This window comes from Protopterus annectens, chromosome 1.part1, assembly GCF_019279795.1.
Source record: "Protopterus annectens isolate FY-2018-M chromosome 1.part1, PAN1.0, whole genome shotgun sequence".
In the NCBI taxonomy this organism is placed as follows: Eukaryota; Metazoa; Chordata; order Ceratodontiformes; family Protopteridae; genus Protopterus; species Protopterus annectens.
The window spans coordinates 1,816,548,380-1,816,570,491 of NC_056726.1; the positions used below are offsets into that span (position 1 = coordinate 1,816,548,380).

At 42.5% G+C, this 22,112-nt stretch overlaps 1 protein-coding gene across 1 annotated transcript in view; it reads left to right on the plus strand.

The window, feature by feature from the left end:
- CAP1 (cyclase associated actin cytoskeleton regulatory protein 1) overlaps positions 1 to 22,112 on the plus strand; it is a gene marked incomplete in the record, with an annotated part of 596,089 nt that overhangs the window by 212,113 nt on the left and 361,864 nt on the right. Inside the window, 3 exon segments of the mRNA XM_044084805.1 lie at positions 185 to 328; positions 1,491 to 1,576; positions 17,171 to 17,276. Coding sequence (XP_043940740.1) covers positions 185 to 328; positions 1,491 to 1,576; positions 17,171 to 17,276 — 336 coding nt within the window.

Sequence of the window (22,112 nt, forward strand, 5' to 3'; positions counted from 1 at the left end):
ATATATTAATATATATAATATATATATATATATATATATATATATATATATATATATATATACACACATATAGGTATTTTTTCTTTTTCTGTGTTTTCTTGTGAGCTGCAAATAATATTTGGCCCACTTGTCTTTTGGAGGAGGATACTGAGTGAGGCATGAACATGTTTGTGTCCATTTTTAGGACCAACTTTCTGCTGTATTGAAGCCAGTGTCTGATAAAATCCAGCAAGTCCAGGATTTCAGAGAGCAGAACCGTACCAGCAAGTTATTCAACCATCTGTCCGCCGTCAGTGAAAGTATTTCTGCCCTTGGATGGATAACCATGGTGAGTATCAGTCAACTCTGGAAGGATCTTGATTTGAGCTTATGGACCATTTATTTAAAGCAGAAATATGCATTGTTTAGAATTGGCTGTGAAGTGTTCTGTATTAGGATAATGTACATTTAATCTCAAGAAAACAAAGTAGCATACACTAAAACAGAAACTTAAACCAAAAAAAGGAACTGGAAACTAAAGAAAATGAGGATTGAGTTGTAGAAATTCAAATTTATTAGCAATGAAAACCCTAAATGAAGTTACCAATAAAGTTGAGTTTGTATGACTGACTCATTGTTTTCTTCGCCTTCGTTATATTTTTTTTGGTTTAAGATCTATACGATTCTTATAGCAGACCAGTGTGTGTTCAGGAATGCTCTTATTCTCTGAGGGTAGGCATAGGAAAAAGCTTTTAAATGTTTGAGAATACACACGTTGTCCTATTGTATGGCTGCTGTGTAGTATGTGCTAGAGAGGACCACTGTGGAAAGGAATGGTGTTGAGAGTAGGTACAATAGTTGGCATGCACACTACACTAGTGAAGGACCCAGAGTGCTGTATGTTGGAAATGGAAATGCTTAGCATATCCTCATATCCTGTACCCTTTCATAATTGATTTGATAGTCCAGTATTCTTGCAGACTTTCGACAGTTTTGTGAAACAATTGGGTAATTTTGTGTGGGGGGGTTGGGGTCCTGTTTCATTCCATGTACTGTTTGGAAGGATAACTGTTTGTTTTTGTGTCCACTTTGCAATGTTTTTGCTGTGGTATGTTCCGGTAGTACACAGTGGTAATCTGTGCAGCCTTTCAGATGTTTGCTCCCAGCAGTTTTGTGGAATTTAGCTTTCCTGGACTTCAGATAATCTTTCTCCCGTGGGAAATCCCACACCCTCCCCTTCAAGGAAAGAGAGCAGGCCATTGGCTGCAAGTTATTCTCCGATTGTCTAGGACTCTGGATGTGGGTGGATATCCTGGCACTTTGCTAGAAAGGGAGCTTGTGGACTTTTAGGTATAACCAGATGAAACTATATCCCTATTCCAGGGAGACAGACTACAGTTGAAAACTGTCAATGTTGCTTTTTAACATAATAGATGAAGCTACTTGTTTTAATGTAGTTTTTAAAAAGATGTGCAGAAGTCATTCATTTTTTCCTTTTCTTACTGCTTAAGAGTCCAAAACCTGGTCCATTTGTGAAGGAGATGACTGATGCAGCTACGTTCTACACAAACAGAGTGCTGAAGGACTACAAGGACACGTATGTTACTGAGAGATGTTATGTGCTTGCACTGGTGCATACTGCATATGCCTTAATTGGGAGGTGTAAGGGGGCTAGTTTTTGATGTGCACCATTCAGCTGCTTAATTTGCTTTGGTAGTATTACAGATGCAATTTGTAAAGCTCTGCATAAAACCGGAGTTTAAGTAACCCATTTAAAGGAAAACTCCACCTTAGAACTAAACACATTTTTTTCATTGTATCTTTGTTTTCGAGCTATTTTAATACCTCAAAATCATTCCAGGTGCCTCTTTTACAGTTTTAATGAGTTTCCCTCAAAATGGCAGATGATGGGGCCTGCCTTGGTATCGTGATCTTATTTTCTTTCCGTCTTCCCAGAATACATTTAAAGTCCTCTTTATACAAGTCATGCTAGATGTAAGGAAGTGGTGGTGTTTTCTCATGCCATTAAGATAGTAGCAGGACTGTGAAGCGCTATCATCTAAACACAATTTCTGTAACTGAGCTACTGCTATGTTTTCCTGACTAAGCCTCATTTGTCTGTCAGAGCCTGTTCTATGCTATAAGTAGCCATTTTCTACTTCCAACAAAAGTAACAGGTTTTTGTAAAGGGTCTTTCTTTTGTAGTTCTAAGAGTCAACAAACCTTCCCCCACACTGTCATGCTGAGGTGTGAAAACTCTCACTGCAGTAAATGATTCTTGCTGTATCATTAGTAGTACTCAAAATGTAACTCTGTCTGCTACTTAGGTGATCTCTGCCTGACATACAAGGCCATGTCCAACCCAGAATTGATGGACATGATCCACCTAAAAAAAAAATCCCAGAGAGCCACACGCTCTAGAGATATAAACCTCACCACACCGATAGGACATGCTGGAGGGATAGATTCCTATCCCAGAGACTCCCCATGCTTTGGAACAGGATTCCAGTATACATCAGGAAGAGCCCCTCACTAACACTTTTCAAAGAGAAACCTTGACTGGTGGATGGGAAACAGAAAATTTACCCCCAGGGATCACTGCAGTGGCTCTGCTGGACAATGGCACAGGGAACTAATGACTCTGCTGGACAGAGGCACAGGTATCTAAGAGGGTGGCGAAAGCCAACACATTCTGGCTAGGCTTATAAGTGCCCTTGGGCAGATAGCCTGGAACTTGCCTGTGAACCCATGCCTTCAGTGGGAATTTGTTTTCCTTCTGCCTCTATTGTGAATGATGCAGAAATAAAATGTGCTTTACTAGTTCCTTAATTATTTGTCATGTTCCCCCGCCCTTTTTCTATTTCATATTTATACTTTGGTAACCATGAAAGTGAACTGGTCCCAGGACCCTTTTCAACCACAACGTAAACTACACTGGCAAAGATAATTATTAAAATGCACTTATCTCCTTGGAGGTCTCTGCTGTTTGGATAGATTTTTGAGCCTCCGCGAAGGTGGGTGTGTGGTTTTTGTTTTTATATTAAGGCAGTGCTGGTTTGTGTTCTGGAGGGTTATGTGTTCCATGTGGTGTGGTGCAAGTGTTGACCTTCTCTTGACCAGCTATTCCGGTCTTGGCTGGAGAGTGCATGGCTTCCAATTTGGATATATAAATGCATCTCTCAAGTCTGAGTGTGAGGAGGTAAGAGGAGGGGGTTGTCGGTGTACATGAGGCAGTTGCTACGTTGCCTCAGGATGCCCAAGTTCACCAGGTTCATAGGAGAAAGGACAGGGAACTGACCTTTAGACATGCCTGGAGGGGTGGGCATTAATAAGTACTGGAGCTTTTTTCCTTTTAGAACGTTTAGTGCTGGTAGCACTTTGTGCTACAATAGTTGCTACAAGAAGACTGGTAAAGTGCTAAACTAATCTAGTGAAAGTGCAGGAGAGGAGAGAGCTAGCAGACTTGAGGTAAAAATTGAAGAGCAGATTTTGGCACTGCTCAGAAGCTTACAAACATTCCTGGATACAGCAAATCTGTATCTTGACTAGTCTAGTCTAGTTATAGGAAAGGCGGGAAAAGTGCAGATGCGGCTTTTAAACCAGAAAGTTGAAAGAGATGGAAAAACTGCCCAAACTCTATTACAATTTCTGGGCCTGAAACCACTCCTCTTGTGGTAGATAGGCTACCCAGTGCTTACCACTCCCACTGATGAGCTAGAAGGCTTCCCTCCAACACAAAGGCTTGGGGGGCTCAGAAGCTTACCAGCAGTCCTGTATACAGCAAGTCTGTATCTGGACTAGACTAGTTACCTCAAAGGCAGGAAACCAGCTTAGAATTGTATTTTTTTTTCAGAAAGCAGCTAAAACAGCACTAAAAACAGTTCAAGTGCAATGCAAGTTAGCACAGTTGTGTGTAGCAGTATTAAAGCAAAAGCAGTTTAAATAAATGCAATTTATTTAAAATGTATTCTGAACTAAATTCAGTTGTTTTATTCAACTCTGTGAACAGTTAAAACTGCCAAAAATATACTTGTCAGCTGAGAAGCGCACTCTGTCATAACACAAGGAGATGTTTTGGTTAAAGTGCAAAGGGAGGAAGGTGGAGCAGAAGTTAATTCAGGGTTAAGAACCTAAGTGGGTTGGCCTTCTCAGATGTTCTCTGTATTAGGCAGAATGAACACTAGACTGGGAGGAGTGTGTCCCAGATCAAATTTACAGTAGGGGCAGGCAACGTCTTATCAGTGCTCTATTTCCAGATTGTTTGAGAAGCACTCCTCAGTCAGAACGCAGGGAGATTCTAACAGTGGTATGCAGGAATTTACAAATGCTGACTATTTAAATCCGCAAGCCTTGAAACAATCAGATAACACAAAAGCTGTTAGACTAGTTAGCAAGGATTATTTACTGCAGTGAGAGCTTTCACACCTCAGCATGAGCGTATGGGGGAGGGTTTATAAAGTTTTAGGACTACAAAAGACTCCTCTTACAAAAACTGTTATCTGCTTTCTTTTGCTGCAAGTAGCTAACCGCTATTTATAGCATAGAACAAGCTCTGGCAGACAGATAAATGAGCTCAGTCAGATAAACAGAGAAGCAGCTCTTTTACAGAAGGTGTGGTTTAGATAGTGCTTCACAGTCCTGCCTTTATATTTTAATGGCTTGAGAAAACAGCACAACTTATGTCTGTCATGAGTCATATAAAGAGGACTTGAAATGTATCCTAGGAAGAAGGAAGGAAAGCAAGAAAATAAGATCACATTGCCAAGGCAGGCCCCATCATCCGCCATTGTGAGAGAAACGCATTAAAATTGTAAAAGAAGCACTTGGAGTGATTTTTTGAGGCATTAAAATAGTTCAAAAACAGATGCAATGAAAACAAACGTTTTTAAGTTCTACAGTGGAGTTTTCTTTTAATGTTCTTAGATCACAGTTTGTTTCAGTACACCAATACTTTTGGATTATCTGAGGTAACAGCATGTCCAGTGGACTTGCCAAAAGCCAAACGCCTTCCTTGTGCTCATACAACTGGCATATAACCTAGTCCCGTATGTATAGGAGTACATAAGTGGATGTGTGATCTTAAGATCTTCAGAATATTTTGCCACCATTCTGAATGCAGGATCTTTGCTCCCGTCAGTCTGGTTTCCATTGTGTTGGCTGCTACCACTTCCTACAGCTAGGGGACCTTTTTCTTGTATTTTTTATTGAATGATTTGTTAATGTTGGATAGGAGTACACATGCCTGCTACTGCAACTGAGCAAGTATGATGTCTGACTCTCCCATATCAGACTTCTCAGACTAAAACAGTTAAATTCCCTCCTGTCTCTCTAAAAGGATCACTCTTGGTTTTTCCCTTCTTGTGCTGTTGTGTGGAAAGAGGTAGCAGGTACCAAGTCCACCAAGGTTCTGACCTGCTTAGGTCAGATGTCACCATTTCAAATGTCTCTGGAAAAGGGAATGGGTGGAGTTTTCACAGGGTCTATATAAGGCCATCCTGTCTCTGAAACCCACTTCATTCCGATCTTCTCCTATCCCCTTCACTTTCGGAAGAGACTGTCCTCATCCAAAGAGGAATCCGATTAAGGTTCTTTAGCCTATTCATCACAGATCCATTCTCTTGGGCATCTTTCTTCTGACGTCTTTTCCCCTGATTTTGTCATTGAGGAAATACTTGCAGAGAGAAAATCTCTGTGGTCTCAGCACAGTTATCCACTGGGTTTCCAGTTCTCCTCTTGCTTTTTCTGAACAGTTACAGTGGTGGATATCCCCAGAGCCAGCTAAATTTAGATCTTCCTTTTCACCCACCTTCTCCCAGTCAGGAACTACACACACACATCAGATCTGGCTTGGGGTCCCCCAGACAATGGAGGGAACATATCAAAGCAATGAGGACTCTCATTCAGACCCTTCTGGTATTCATAGGGTCATAGGTCGGTACTAGGCTATTGGCCATAGGGCCTATACAAGCCTAGCCAAAAAGGTACCCTGGCTTTCGCCACCCAAGAAAATTATTTTCCTGTGCCCCTGTCGAGCAGAGCCACAGAGGTCATCCCCGAGGTGAATTTCCTATTTTCCCATTCAATCAAGATATTTCTTGGAGTGCTAATGAGGAGCTTTGTTTGATATAGATAGGTAGTTTGTTCCAGAGTATGGGAAGTCTCTGGGACAAGAATCTATCCCTCCAGCATGTTCTGTTTATTGTGGTGACAAGGTTTAGGTCCCTAAAGTGTGTAGCTCGGAGGGATTGGGATTTCTTTAAGTGGAGCATGTCAACAGCTGAGTTTGACCTAGCTTTATATGTTAGGCAGAGATTGCCTCTGAGCAGGTGATATGCAACGGAGTAAAGCTGGAGTTTTTTGAGACTGTCTGCATAGGGCATCTGTTTGAGGGCAGTAATCCTCTTTGTGAGGTATTTCTGCGGCCTTTCCAGTTGTAGATATCTTGAGGTACATACCGAAAGGGGCATTGTACTCGAATGGGTCTGAGTGACGAGTAGAGGGGGGAACAATAACCTCTTCTTTTTTTTTTTTTTCTTTTCTTTCTTTTCCTGGACGAGAGGCCTTTTGTGATGGTGTGCCATGTAGAAGCATTTCCTGACTACTGTGGTGATGTGATTATCAAAGGAGAGAATACTGTCCACCTGTGTCCCAAGGTCTCATCGCATTTTTGGTGTTAAGTAGACTTACACTTATGTGGTAGCTCATGAGTACAGAGTTTTTACCAAAGGAGATGACTGTGCACTTTTTGGCATTGAGCTTGAGGCCATGGCTTTGACGCCCGGCATCTGTCTCAGTGAGGCCCTTTTGTAGGATGTCCACATAGTTAGGAGTTTCAGTTATGGCTCCTAGTTTACAGTCCTCTACGAACTTAGTTAGCCAAAGGCCTTCTGTGTTGGCCTGTACTTCAGAAAAGTAGATACCAAACAGGAGAGGACCCAGGACTGAACCCCGTGGTACTCCACTTGTCACTGGTCTGAAGTTGAATTTGGAGTCTGCTACTTTCACAGTGTGGATTTTGCGACAACACAAACTGGATAAGAGCACACCCAGAGGTAATCCAATAAAAGTTTTAATGAACTCCAAACAGCACAAAAGGTAATGTAAAGTGCTTTTCGTCTGGTCAATTCACCAGACCTCCTCAGACAAACTCATACAAAACAAGCACCAAGTTTAAATTAAAAACGTTTCCCTCCAAAACTACATCAGCTTATCAAGTACATTGTTCAATTAACATCAGTTAAAACATTAAAGTTATATAACAATACAATAGTTGAACTTTTTTAAAAACATTTTATGAAAAACCTTACTTGTCATAAAAACCTAACCTAGAAAACTAAAACATGAAAAGTGGGTACTACTCATAACCCATATAAATATTAAACCAATACAAAACACTTTTATAAAAACTTTTTTACATGTCTGTATTATCTACTAAGGCTCCTCAACTTAATCCGCAAGAATGGGGGTGTGTGGATAAGTTGATCCAAGGCGTTGGAATTTATGAATTCCAGAAAACGTTGAGCAAAAGAGTTGGTACATGAGTAGTTTTCCCAGTTAATGGTGGGATAGTTGAAATCCCACATTAGGGTGTTGGGTTATACCTTAATATTTTCCAGTGCATCAAGAAATGAGTGGGAATCCTGGGGCATGGTGGGGGGGGAAGGGGGGGGGTTTGTAGCAAGTTAGTTTGGATTGCGGACTTGCCCAGAGTTAGTTGGATTTGGATAATCTCGGATACATCATGCTGAACAACTAGCCTGGAGGTGTGGATATCCTTCATGAATATGGACAACACCTCCACCTTTAGTGTTTTGGTCCAGGTTAGGTGGCCGAAAGGTGTGGTATGAATTATAGCCTGATAATGCGGGGGTGCTCTCTGGATTCTTAAACCAGGTCTCTGTCACTGTACAGATGTCTATGCTCTCCATTTTAAGGAGTGCCTCGAGTGAATGCATTTTGAGGTTTAGACTTCTAGTGTTGAGTAGCATTACCCTCAGATTTTGCTTGCTTGTACTTGTTAAGGTGGTGAATTTGTCATTTGAACCTTGCCTAAAAAAAGGCACTATAGTGGTGGCACGAGCCTTAGCCAGTATCTGGAATCCCAAGGGCAATGGGTGCAGGCCATCTCTGGCAAAACATTGTGGTCTGTCGATCATATCATCCCAGGCAGACAGATACTGGGTCCCTTTAGAATGACACCAGAAGCTTAGCCAATTCTTGAAGTCTATCATTTTGTCCTTGTACTGTGGTATCATTCTGGGTGATGGCAGGATGCTACTCTGGGCTAGTCATACCTGCCTGAGCTACAAGATCAGAGAGCTCCCTCCGTGTCTCTCCATGTAGTCCAGGGAGGTACAGCTCTGGTCATTCAGACCAACATGTACAAAGACTGTCACATTTGTACTTGTGGAGTGACCTGAGTGCGTGCGTTGTGGTGGATCCTGACACCCGACAGGCAGCTTGGCAGTAACTTTCTCCTTGTTTAGCCTGGTGAGTGGAACATCAGTGTGCCTGACTATAAAGTCACCTATGACTAGAGTGTTGGGTACGTTGTTATGCCTTATGGGCTGTGGTTGAGTGGCACACTGAGTTTGTGGGCTGTCATTTGGGTTGTTTTGGGGGGTGTATTTCATCACATATGAAAACAAGGCCCTTTCAGGAATTTCAGACAACACCACAGTTGTGTGGTTTATCAACAAACTGGGTACCAGAGTTCTACCATCTGTGCAGGCTCTGGCATGAAACAGGCTATAAAGGTTCATCTGTCCCTTCAGGAGGTGTAATCCTATCAGGGGACAGTTTACTTGCAGATTGTCTAAGCAAGTCCATGGAAGAATGGATGCTCAATAGGGATGTCTTCCAGGACATGGTTCACAGATGGGTATTTCTCAAATGGACCCATTTTCCTCCATTTTAAACAGACTGCTTTAGCCATTTTACTTCAGAACTCCTTATACCCAAGCCTGGAGGATGGATTCCTTGTTTTTCTGCTGGAGGATGGATGCCTTGTTTTTCTGCTGGGAGGGTAAGTATCCGTATGCCTCCCCATCTCAGAGGTTCTTTTGAAGACCCAAAGGGGCAAACTGTAGTTCTTGTTGGTAACTGCCTTCTGGCCAAGGCAGCATCGGGTCCCCCTTCACTTAGCCGGGGTCATTCACTGCAAGCTGTTCTACAAAGTGGACTGACTTCCACAGCGAAGACTCTATCCCAGCCTACAGACTCGCAATTTGACATTGTGGCTGATAGTATTTTAATCTTTTTCAGACCCTACTTCTTTGAGGAAGTATTTCATGAGACAAGAGACCCTACCAGTCGAAAGTCTTGCATCTCCAAGTGGAAGAGATTTTCTGTTGGGTGTCAGAGTGAGAACCCCCTTTCAGGTGGGGGATCCCAACAATTTTGTACTACTATAGGAGCTGCTCAAATCAGGACTTTCCTCCTCTTCTATTAAGGCACGTATCTGCCATCGCAACATGTGTACCACTTAACCCACCCTCGCTTTCAAGAGTCAAGTCAAGCAATTTCTATAGGGTGTCCTTCACTTAAACCCGCCTAGGAGAGCTGTTGTGCCCCCCCCCCCAAAAAAAAGGATCTGTTTGGGTGGGGGAAATCCTTTTGAACCTGCAACTTCCACATACCTGAACTCTTGTACTTAAACTATTTTCTGGTGGCATTTACCTCTGCCAGCAGGGTGTCTGAGCTTCAAGCCCTTATTGCTATCCCCCGATGTCCTTCAAGGATGCATCTGCAGTCCTTACAAATGGGTTGTCCTGTCGTCAGGCAGCCCTTCGGTCGGCCGGATTCCAAAGTCTGGGTCTGGCCTCGGCTGGTGTCGCACTTCACCCGACGTCATAGCTGCAGTTATTCGGGTATAAAGGCATCAGCCAACGCCATTTTCCTCCGTCTTTCTTGCCGCGTGGCGCCCGAAGCAGAAGCTGTTTGCAAGTGCCGGTTGGTCAGAACCAGAGATTACTACTACCGAAGACTTCTAAAAAGCTAAGTACCCCGTTGGGGACTCTTTCTTGCCTCAGCCGATGTCAGAAAAAGTGAATAACTGTTTAAATTTGGGAAACAAATACCTCATAAAGATTTCCACTCTTACTGCTTACCTTGCTTAGGCCCAGACCACGACGTAGCAGCTTGTCTAGCCTGTGCTTCTTTCAACCGACGAACGCTTAGACGTCTGTCTGAATTTGCTGAAGAGTTTTTCGGCCCTGCTTTTGCTTACATTATGCCGTCGGATACTCTGACTACGCAAATTTCTAAAAAACGCAAGGAAAAGGACCGACACTCGCGGTCCGCGGTTTTGGCCGAAACGGCGGTTAAGCCAACCGCGAGTGTCTCTGTTTCGGCTGAAACAGAGTCCACGGTTCTTCCTTCAGCCGAAAGCTTGCCACTTACCGAGGCCTCATCCAGCTTGGCTGAATCTGCTACTGAAATCCCACCTGCTCCTGCAGGTTCACAGGATTTATCGGATACTATCCCTTTGGATATTTCTACCCCTGCACGTGGAGCTGCTATGCCTCCTGCATCCATGTCGATTAAGGCCTTTGCCAGGGCTAAAGCAGCAAAAACTACCAAAACTGTGCCTGCTAAGACCCCCTCTCACAGGCCCTGTTCTAGTTCACAAATGCTTAGTCTAGCAGAGGATCTCATTTCTTTGATCCGGGGATCCCAATCACACCCAGACACGGACTCTCACCCACCTCCAGAGAAGAGTACTAGAGTAGAGCCCCCTGAGCCAGTTTCTTCAGATGGCTCCTCTGATGAATCAGATAATTCAGACCCTCCAGAGGCCCCTTTTTCTCCTTATGAGGACTCTGATGCAGAAGAGTCCATTCCTTCTGCCTTTCCGCCTGAGGAATTTTCTTTTGGGGAAACCTTGCATGCTATGAGGGAGCAATTTCAATGGCAGGGCCAGGATTTTTCAGACTCTAGGAAAAGGCTTAGAACCTTTTTGCATTTGCCACAGCATAGGCCTTTAGCCATTCCTCCAGTACTTACTGTTGTGGATGATGCTTTTAATGATGCTTGTACTGCTCCTGATTCTCTTCCTCCGGCCTCTGCTAAGCCCGATGGGTACTACAGGGTTCCGGACACACATTATCATTTGTATAAGGCCCCTTTTGCAGATCCCGAAACTATCTCCCAGGGACCCAAGGCTGTAGCAGCAACCACTACCAAAAACCCCCTCCCCTCTGAAAGGGAATCGAGGGCCTTAGAGAGATGGGGTAAAAAAGTTTACACCTCTGCTACTCTTTCAGCTAGGGCCTTGAACTGTCAATTCCACATGATCCAGTATCAAGAATTTGTTAGACCAGTTAACTAAAAAGCTGTCCTAGGATGAACCATTAGACAAAAAATCTGTTCAGGAAATGGTACATAACATTCAGCAGGTCAGTAACCATTCCTTAAAATGCGGCTATGATGCACTGGAGGCTTCCTTTAGATCAGCCATGACTGGCACAGTGATCAGAAGACATGCATGGCTAAAAGAGCAGGCCTTACCAGATCATGTTAAATCAAAGCTACTGGATGCTCCCATGGACAAGATCAATTTGTTTGGCTCTCCTGCACAACAGGTGCTGAAGAAGATGGAAGAGAAGGCAAAATCTGTCCAGACAGTCAAAGATTTCTTACAGGTCCAACCTCCAAGGTTTAGCAGGAATTGGCCCTCCAAGAATTGGTCCTTTCCAGACACCTCCAAAGCTCAGAGAGGCAGGAAAGGGCGCTCAAGAGGCAGGGGTCAATCCAGAGGTGCCTACAGGGGACGTCAGTGGCAGGCTAACAACCAGCGAGGTACAGCCACAGATATAGCCACCACCACGACTACAGGACAATCACAGTGACTTGGCTCTAGCACCGCCTACCAGGGAACAACTAGAAGCACCCTTAGGCGGAAAGCTAGCCTTATTTTCAGTAAACTGGCATTACATCACAGGAGACAAGTGGATTTTGCAGACAATAGACCAAGGTTACAGGTTTCACTTCCATACTCTACCAAGGAAGAGAGGAATGCCAAACCTACCTCCAAATCAAAAGGCAGAAGCTCTAAAGCAAATAACTCACTAAGGATGAGAGCTGTAGAAAAGGTACCATCTATGGAGCAAGGACAAGGATTTTACTCCAGGCTCTTCCTGGTACCAAGAAAAGAAAACCAATGGAGACCTATTCTCGACCTGTCCGCTTTAAACACATACCTCATTGTCCCAAAATTCAAAATGCTGACCCTACAGCAGCTTCTTCCCATGTTGGGCAAGGAGTCTTGGCTGGTAACTCTAGATCTCAAGGAGGCATACCTGCACGTCCCCATATGACCAAATTGCAGAAGATACCTCAGATTTCTTGCAGGATCAGAGCATTATCAATTCTCAGCATTGCCCTTTGGCTTATCTACTGCGCCCAGAGTGTTCACGAAATGTCTGGCATCAGTAATTGCAGGCTTCAGGGAATTCAAATCTACTCTTACCTGGACGACTGCCTGTTACAAGCGGACAACAAAAACAAACTAGCAGAAGACTTAAAAAGGGTCATTTATCTACTGCAAGCCCTGGGATACACGGTCAATATGAAAAAGTCAAGGCTGATGCCATCCCAAAGGATAACCTTTTTGGGTGCAGAGCTGGACACATCACAACAAATGGCATTTCTAACAGTAGAAAAACAGGAGCAACTCCCTCTCTACTTGGCATTAACAAAACAGAACCAGCTAACAGCAAGAAAAGTCCTGCAAGCCTTGGGTTTCATGGCTTCCTGCATAATTTTGGTTCCACATGCCAGACTACATATGAGAAAGTTACAGTGGTACCTAAGGAATTTATGGTCTCGGCACAAGCACAGCCTAGAAACCCAAATTCCAATAATCCCATGCCTGAAGCAAGAATTCAAATGGTGGGCTCAGGCCTGTCAATCAAACAAAGGACTGCCCTTCCACAGAACTCAACCAAGCCAGACCATCACAACGGACGCCTCGGACCTCGGTTGGGGGGCACACATGCTGGACAAGTGCATACAAGGCTTATGGACTCAAGACCAGCTGCACCTACACATAAATCAAAAGGAAATGCTGGCAGTAAAACTGGCAATTCAGACATTCAGACCATTTCTTCGACAAGGTCAACTGTTGATAAGGACAGACAACACCACAGTTATGTGGTACATCAACAAACAGGGAGGCACACATTCGTACCCTCTATGCCGGATGGCAATGGAACTCTGGAATGTGGCCCTGAGCCTCAACATTCAGTTACAAGCAATTTTTGTGCCAGGAAAAGAAAACATACTAGCAGACATACTAAGCAGAACTACCACGGATGCCCACGAATGGATGCTGCATCCGGACATATTCAAAACCATTACAAGAAAATGGGGACTACCAGAAATAGACTTATTTGCATCCCCACGCAATCACCAACTGAAGAAATTCTGCACAAGGACGTACCACCCACTTGCTTGGAAAGTGGACTTCCCTATCTTTCAGTTGGAAAAACCTGACTGCATATGCATTCCCACCACTTCCTTTGATGCACAAGGTGCTATTGAAGATCAAAGAAGACCGTCCAAGGATCATCCTGATAGCTCCAGACTGGCCAAGGCAACATTGGTACCCATTACTGAGGAGCATGTCTCGGGAACAAATATGGCCTCTACCACTGGTTCCCTTACTGTTAACGCAGAACAACTACAACACCCTGCATCCAAACCTGAAAACACTGCAGCTGACTGCCTGGAGCATTGCATAAGACCAAATAACCCAAGTTTATCCCAAAGGGTTAAAGACATTATCTTGGAGGCTCGCAGACCCTCAACAAGAAAAAATTATTCAGCAAAATGGAAAAGATATCACATTTGGAGTACTGCAAAAGGAGAAAATGTGTCACTGGTAAACATAGCCAACATCCTGGAATACTTGGCAGAGCTCTTCCACAACGGCCTGTCCTATTCTTCCATTAAGATTCATGCATCTGCTATTTCAGCAGAATACAACTTGGATCCTCCAGTCTTCTCTCATCCTCTGCTCAGGCAGTTTCTGAGAGGAATTAAAAATGTAAAACCACCTAGGAAGCCACCATTGCCAGCATGGGACTTTGAACTTTGTGCTAGAAAAGTTGACACTCCCTCCTTTCGAACCAGCAGCAACAGCAGAATTACAATACTTATCATGGAAAACTGCTTTCCTGCTTGCAATCACTTCAGCAAGAAGGGTATCTGAGCTACAGGCATTAATGACAGTACAGCCCTTCCTGATCTTCCATCAAGATAGTGTCCATGAGAACAAATCCTACTTTTATGCCAAAGGTGGTTTCCAGGGTATCTTTAAACCAAGCTATCCACCTACCTACATTCTTCCCCAACCCACAGAACAGGGGAGAAAGACTGTTGCATACCTTGGATGTACATAGACAATTGCATTACTACCTGGACAGGACCAAGGACAATAGAAAAACCGACCAGCTACTGGTAGCATATGCAACAGGAATGGAAGGAAAAGCAATTTCAAAACGGACAATCTCTAAGTGGATAGGAAATTGCATTAGATTTTGTTACGCCTACCATGGGAAGAAAACTCCAGAAAACATCAGGCCTCACTCTACAAGGGCTACAGCCACTACCACAGCTTTTCTGAGTGGCTACCAAAGACATTTTAGAGGCTGCTACTTGGAGCTCCGTGCATACATTTGCCAAGCATTATAATTTACCTTTATACTCCAGATCCCGAGCAGGTTTTGCCACTGCTGTTTTGCAAGGGATCTTAACTACACCATAATCTTATTTCTCCTCCTCCCCCAGTTTGGCTATGGTATTCTACCCATTTGTAAGGACTGCAGATGCATCCTTGAAGGACATAGTACAGTTTTGTACCTACCATAAATGTAGATGTCCGATAGGCATGCATCTGCAGTCAGGATTACCCACCCTCCTTCCCCTCTGTGGTACTCCTAGGGTATTTGCCCATCTGTAGCTAGCTGGGGGAATCTATTATGGTGTATTTGTTTGTATATATGTACATACATGCTTATTTTTGTTTGCTCTCTACTATTTGGAACCATTTGCATTTATCCAAATTTAGCCTTCCTAGAGGGCACCTGGCATCTGGGGCAAGAAACACTGAGGAAAATGGCGTCGGCTGATGCCTTTATACCCGAATAACTGCAGCTATGACGTCGGGTGAAGTGCGACACCAGCCGAGGCCAGACCCAGACTTTGGAATCCGGCCGACCGAAGGGCTGCCTGACGACAGGACAACCCATTTGTAAGGACTGCAGATGCATGCCTATCGGACATCTACATTTATGGTAGGTACAAAACTGTACTTTCTGTAGTTTCCCATAAAGATTGGGTCTGTTTGAGGGCTAACCCTTCTTTCATGCCCAAGGTGGTCAGTGAATTTTCTTTCGTACTGCATATTTATTTACCTTATTTCCAGACCCACCGAACATAGGTGATAGGCTTCTACTCCTTGGATGAAAAGGACCAGTAAGATTTTACCTTGATCAAACCGAAGACATTAGGACAACAGACCAGGTTTTTGTCGTCTTTCAGGAAGGTAAATTTTGGCAACCCAGCCTTGAACCAGAACACTTCCAGTTGGATCCCTAAATCCATTTCCTTCTGTTCCTATCATGGCAAGTCCCAGGCTTCTCCAGTGAAAGTATATTCCACTAGAGCAGTCACCTTCTCTGGTGCTTTCTTCCAGGGTGTTGATTCTAGAGCCATTCTGGAAGCAGCAACTTGGTCCTCTGTACACATCTTCACTAAAAGTTACAGGCTGGCTTCCTTTTCTAGATCAAGGAAGACTTTTGTCAGATCTCTACTACCTGGATTGGTAGAAGCTCTCCTGTTTTTGGTCCATCCACCCTTTTAAGCCTGCAACCTTTGAGAATTGCTTGATAGTACTGGAATATTGCAGCAGTGATTTAAGGAATGGCATAGTTGTGTAAGAGCTTAATAACTGTTGCAGTATTGCATCCCTTTTCCAGACCCCTGCTTTTTTTATCCCCACATTGTGGATCTAGGTGGGATCAGTTCCTTCTCCCCCTGTTCTTGGCTGGCTGTTTCTTAGATCTGTTACTCACTGTTGTCCACGGTCTCCTGGCTTCAAATAGTTTAAGGATCTTGCACTTCTGCCTCCACTTGTGTACCCCCTATGCCCACAGACTTGAGTTGTATGCTGGATATATGAGCCTTAGGGAATGCTTTGGTTTTGGTTCATCTGAAAGAAGTATAATTACCTCGACCAGATAAACCAGTAGTACTGCAACAATCAGTAGATTGTGTTATGGTAAGTTCTTACACAACTGTACTGGTACCAAAATAGAGAAGAGGCTCTGACCTTGAGAGTGCATCCACTTCACTGGCCACAAAATAATAAGGCCCAGATCTAAGTATCCAGAGTACAGGAGTTTACACACATGCCAGGCAGGAGGCAGCCTGTGCAGGCAACCTCTACAGAGCTTTGTTAGCTGGCCCTGCTTGTTTTTTCTGTAGCTAATTTCCCATTAATCGTACAGCATTGCTGTAGTTCTGCCATAACGCCTACTGTTATGGTGAGTTAACACATCAGCTATACTATAAACTTGTAACTATGCATGTTCATGTTGGGCTGAATTCTGTTCCAGTAATCATTGGATTTTCAGTGGTTATAGGATTCCATTCGTTTGTATAGCAGTAGGGAAGGAACTTCTACTTCCTTATTATGGAAGGAAGTGTGTAAGAATCATGAATCATGTTCAGTCCCAGCAGTGTGATAGGAATGCAGGGAAAGATTAAATGATTTCTACAGATGTTGCTAGCAATTTCTTTGCACCTTGATATGTAGTTTCTTTCCATTTTCATAAGTACCTTTCACTGCAGTTTTGATTATGGATGGTGTTTCTCCATGGGAAAACTTTCAAAGGTTCATCCACTGCTTCATGTGCAGTAGCCTGACTAAAAGTTCATCCAAGTAAACTGCTTGCATGGGTATATATATTGCCCTCCAAGGTTTACAGAAGTAATCTGGTCACTTTTTTCATTCTGTCACTATTTGTTGAAATTGTTGACAATTGACGTTCAAAGCTAGGAGACCAAATGGGTAAATGCTTAGTGAAAAGAAATACTAGCATGCTTATCTGCATTCTTAGGCATAGAAGGTAGAACAAACAAACAAAGTTAAGGCACAGAAATTTGAAACTTTTTTTTCTCCTCTTAGTGATAAGAAGCATGTTGAATGGGTGAAAGCCTACATTAATATCTGGACAAATTTGCAAGCTTACATCAAAGAATACCACACAACTGGCCTTTCCTGGAGCAAGACGGTAAGCCATGAAGTAATTAATGCACAAGAGGGGAGGGGGAATGCTGCAGGCAAAGCTATGGGATAGTGATATTGAGTCTGATGAGCAAGCCAAAACGAACAGTAGGGGATTAGAGAAGTGGATTTGGCAATATTGTTTGTAGTAAATAAGGTGGGCTTTTTTCCCTAAAATTTCACCTGGGCTGCAAATAGACTGTCAGAAAATACACATTTATACATGGCGCATTGAAGGAATGCCTTAGAATGCTGAAAACTACAGATGTGAATCATGCTTGTTGCATGAAGCTCCTGTTGGGCAGCTGTGGATCAGTAACTTGGCAGGGTTTATTTTTTTTGAGATAGTGCCAGGTGTAAATAATTGTGCCATTTAAATATTTTAGGAGTGAAACGCATTGCAGTGTCCTGTAGTAAAACCTGTTGAATTAACTGAGTACAGTATAGTTTGAGTGCAGATTATATGGTCAGCTGTCATGTCTGTGTAAACTGCCTTTGTGAGATTCATTTTTTTGTATCACTGCTTGAGTTAAGTTTTTCACTGATTACATTTATGTACTTCTGTCATTGTCAGGTCAGTGGGTCATGTCCTGTTAGTACACCCACTAAGGGAGGTAACCAGGATCTGCAGCATGTTTTGCCAGAAGCAATCTTATGTTATTGCAAGTTACTTAGTCTTATCCTTTGGTACTTTGTAATGTGTTAGATGCTTATTTTTTTATTGTGCAGACAATTCAATATGATTCACCTCTTTCAGCATGAAATCATGTTAGCATTACAACAGTGTTCTTCCCTTGAAATGGTCCTTGGGCCCTTGTCTGTATGCACAAGATATTCTATGCAGGATAAGTTATAGTCAAGGATATTTGTTATTGGCCTGTCTTTCCTTACAGTATATTCTTGTAGTTTAGAAAATACATTTGTGTATGTCTAACTTTTTTCTTGTTTGTATATCGAAACCACTTTGCTCCCTTCAAGTAAGGGGAAAGATGCATCATTTCTATAAACTTGTAAATCTGTCATTTGTTATACTGAGCAAACCAGTCTTGCTGTTGCACAGAGACAGGCAATCAAATGTCATAGCAAATCTCCAATGACTAGCATTAAAACTTTCCAACATACCATAAGGTGCTTGTTGGATAGCAAGGTTTCTAAGTTTAATTTTTCTTTGAGAATCTTCTTGTGTGTATCACCACAAAGAGCTCTGAAGAAAAAATCATCAAAGATGCTACTAAAACATGGAGAATGTTCCACAGTGCTGGATTAGGCCCAAAATGCCTGTGACTGTGAGGTGGTTTCTCAGCCCCTATGCTCAGCATGATTTACCTTTTCAGCCTGTGTAGATGCAGGCATGTTAACACCTTCAGTGCACCTCTTCCAGCAGAGATAGGTCCTAGTCAAATGGGGCATATGGCAGGGTAATGGAATGGGGTTTCCCCAACCGTACTAATATTCCATTACTTGGCATGTCCCTCCAGTTACCATTGAATCATTCAAACCTGTCTGTGAGCTGGTTTTCTTTGCATTTATAATCAAAGATTTAGATTAAAACTGAATATGTTGGTTCATATTTTACAGCAAAACACTTGACAAACATTTGCCAAATAAAAGAAACACACTGACCGCAGACTTGGCACGAGCAACAGTTGACATCTCTTCCCTTCAAAACCTGTGTTTATTGGAAATGTATCTGGTATCTCAAAACTGTAATAGTAATGCTGGGATTTGTAGTATGATAACACATTGTGAAATAATTGATTCACAGTTAAAGGATGCAGGAATTCAGAAGACAAATCTGTAATGCATTTGTTAAAAGCCCAAGACTGCTCACTGAAGTTCACCTTTTCAGGGGCAACCCAGGGAACACAAGAGCACTGTCTGAAGTGACTTCATCCGTTGTAAAGTAGATGAATGAAGGTTGAGGAAGCAGCTCACTAACTTGTAGCCTTGATCATCTGTACAAAGTGCCCCATAAGCTGTTGTAGCCCAGCAGGTGCCTTTCACACCCATGTGCCTGAAAAAAATGCTTAATTGCATTCATAGTTAACATTGAACTCTATCTACTTTATTCACAGCCAAATAATAAACCTCTATTAACGGTCAATAAAACAAGGAAACGAACATGGCTTATGTGATGGTACTCCTTTTTATAACTGTCTATACCTTCTTTACAACTGTGGGATGAATGAAAGTATTTGTATACGTTTACTATTGTAATGTCTAGCGCGCCTTGTGTGACCATGACACGTGCGGGGGTCAGAATGCAGGCAATTTGAAGAACATTGAAATGTAGACTCAAGAACGACTGTATAACAGCAGTCGACCGGGAGATTTGTCCTTTTCCGTACTAGTGCAATTTCAAATGCGTCAGGGGGTGTGTGGGGTGAGCCCCCCACAGGGGGATGCAGGGGGCTTGCCCCCCTACAAAAATTTTACTATTAGCGCTGTGCAGTACAGATCTGGTCCGTACATATTACTACTATGGGACAGTGGATGTCAGAGTTCGACTTCGCCTGTATTGGTTTTTGGTATTTCGACCTACTTCATATTCTGAGCATCAGACATGTAAACTGGATTTTTGAACTGTTTACGTTCTGATGTTTTAATAGTAAATGTTATATACGTTAAACACGTATGAGCATCAGTTGCATCCTCTTGTATGATGTACCTCAGACATTTGCTGGGGATCGAATGAACAAATACATAATGGCCTAAAACTATTTCAATTCTCTCTCCTATGAGTGCAACACACCTGATCCTCTACCAACTTCTTAGCTCTCAAAATCAAGAACAACTTTTAAGTAAATTTAAAATTAATATCAAAAGTCGCTAGTGTAAAATGTTTTACATTTAGCAAGTATTTTCTGAAGGGTATGAAATGTGAAACCCATGTTTGTCATTGAGTGCAGTCGACATTTTGCCAAAAAGCCACAAATTTTATGAAGAGCAGGCCACAAATGAAGAAAACATCAGGGACTGTTGAACTATGCCCTCTGCAGGTGCACACATGCACAACCATCAATTACAAACACACTTCTGGCTGTTCATATACAATGTTTGCTTGAGATTAAGTGAATAAGTTTGTAAACGGTCCAGAAATGTATTGCAGCTCCCTGCTGTTAGACCATACAGTGCACCCCATTGTAACTCCCTTCTGCCCACTCAACTTAACTCAAGAATCTGAAATAAACACCCCAAATCAGGTGCAGATATAAATATTTCTCCTGTACTTGATTGCTAGAAAAGCAGACTTTGCAATAGCAAGCATTTTCTGAATACAAAATCTGAAACGTGCATGCATGTCATTTGACTGCAGTATACAGTAGTTTGCTAGAAAGCCACAAATTGTACAAGGAACAGACCAAAATATATCTCCAGATTCTTTGCTCAAGAATTCTTGACAAAGCCAAAAATAAATGGGGATATGTCCTAAAAGGGAGAATTTTTAAAAATATATTTTACCTATTTTTATTGAAGTAAACTCACTGGACAATTTGTCCATTTTCAGGGGTGACTCAGGAGCGCTACTTAAGTGGCTTGCTTTGTCACATAGTAGGGAAATGGTGAAAAGATTGAAACCCTGTGCATCTGACTAAAGAAAGCAGTTCATAAAGCTGAGATTCTAGTGCCTGGCAGCTCTTAATTTACTTAGTTAATAAAACAGGTGTTGCATGGACATGCATTTTCTGAACAGTAAAAACTAAAACTTTATTGGCATTATTGATTTGATTTGTATTATTGACTTGACTGATCCAATTTATTGGAAAAAGAAGCTAACCCAAGTCTGGCAGTTGATGCATGGGATTATGGCTCTAAGCTCTTAATGAGCTGCTTCCTGGAGTCACTGGAAAAGCAACTTTCTCCATTTCTGTCATGTATGACTCTGGGCAAGTCATTTAACCAGGCAATACTCCTGGGTTTGACCCTGAAAAGTAGATTTACCTAGATGTCAAATTAGAGTATAAATGAGGCAGAAAGTCTCTTATATTTTCTAAATAATAACTACAGAACTCTGACTAACATTAGTAAATGACTTTAGTCCACAGTAATTTACTAGTAAATGACCCTTATTAGAAAGTAGCTTGATCAGTTTACAGCTGTTAAGTATAAATGAATGCCCACTCATTCACACTGAGGTAAGCTGTGAGCATGAGACATTTGTTCATAAGTACATGTGCTCACACTCAGTATAGTTAACTTAGCAGATACAAGCTAAATACTATACTATCTTTTCCAAAAAGACTAAACTACTCAATAGTAATGAGCAATTAAAACTCCACAGAGTCATCCTCCCCTGTCCCTCCTTGGCTGTACTTTCAAGCCCAATAAAAGAAATCCAAGCTGTTGTCACATGCTAAAACAGAGCAGCTGAGCAGATGCAGTTAAGCAGGATTTAGTGCTGGAGGTGGGAGAGTTTAATTGTTAATGTCTTTGGGCACGCCTGGGCAGGGAGCTGCATCCATTCTTCTGGATCTGGAAGTGCTCCCAGGCCTCATACCATGAGATGTCATTTTAGCAATGGTAACATCTACATATGTTAAAGATGCAACTGTTTAGAAATGGTGGGTCTATCCTGTTACTTTTCGAGAAGCCTTGCACAGCTGAGCTGGTGATACTAAGTCATTGATTTACTGTGAAAGCTCTGAAATATGACCAGCATTCTCCCACTTTGTCATATGGTCTTGTGGATCCCAGCATCTCTCAATGCCTCAGTTAGGCTTTGTTATGCAAGACTTAAATTCAAGTAACAGCTTTCTGCCATGTGGCAGAACTTGCAGCAGGCTTTTGTCACTTATGTCCAGCCTGTAAAAAGGGGAGACCCCCCCCCCCCCGAACCTTCTTC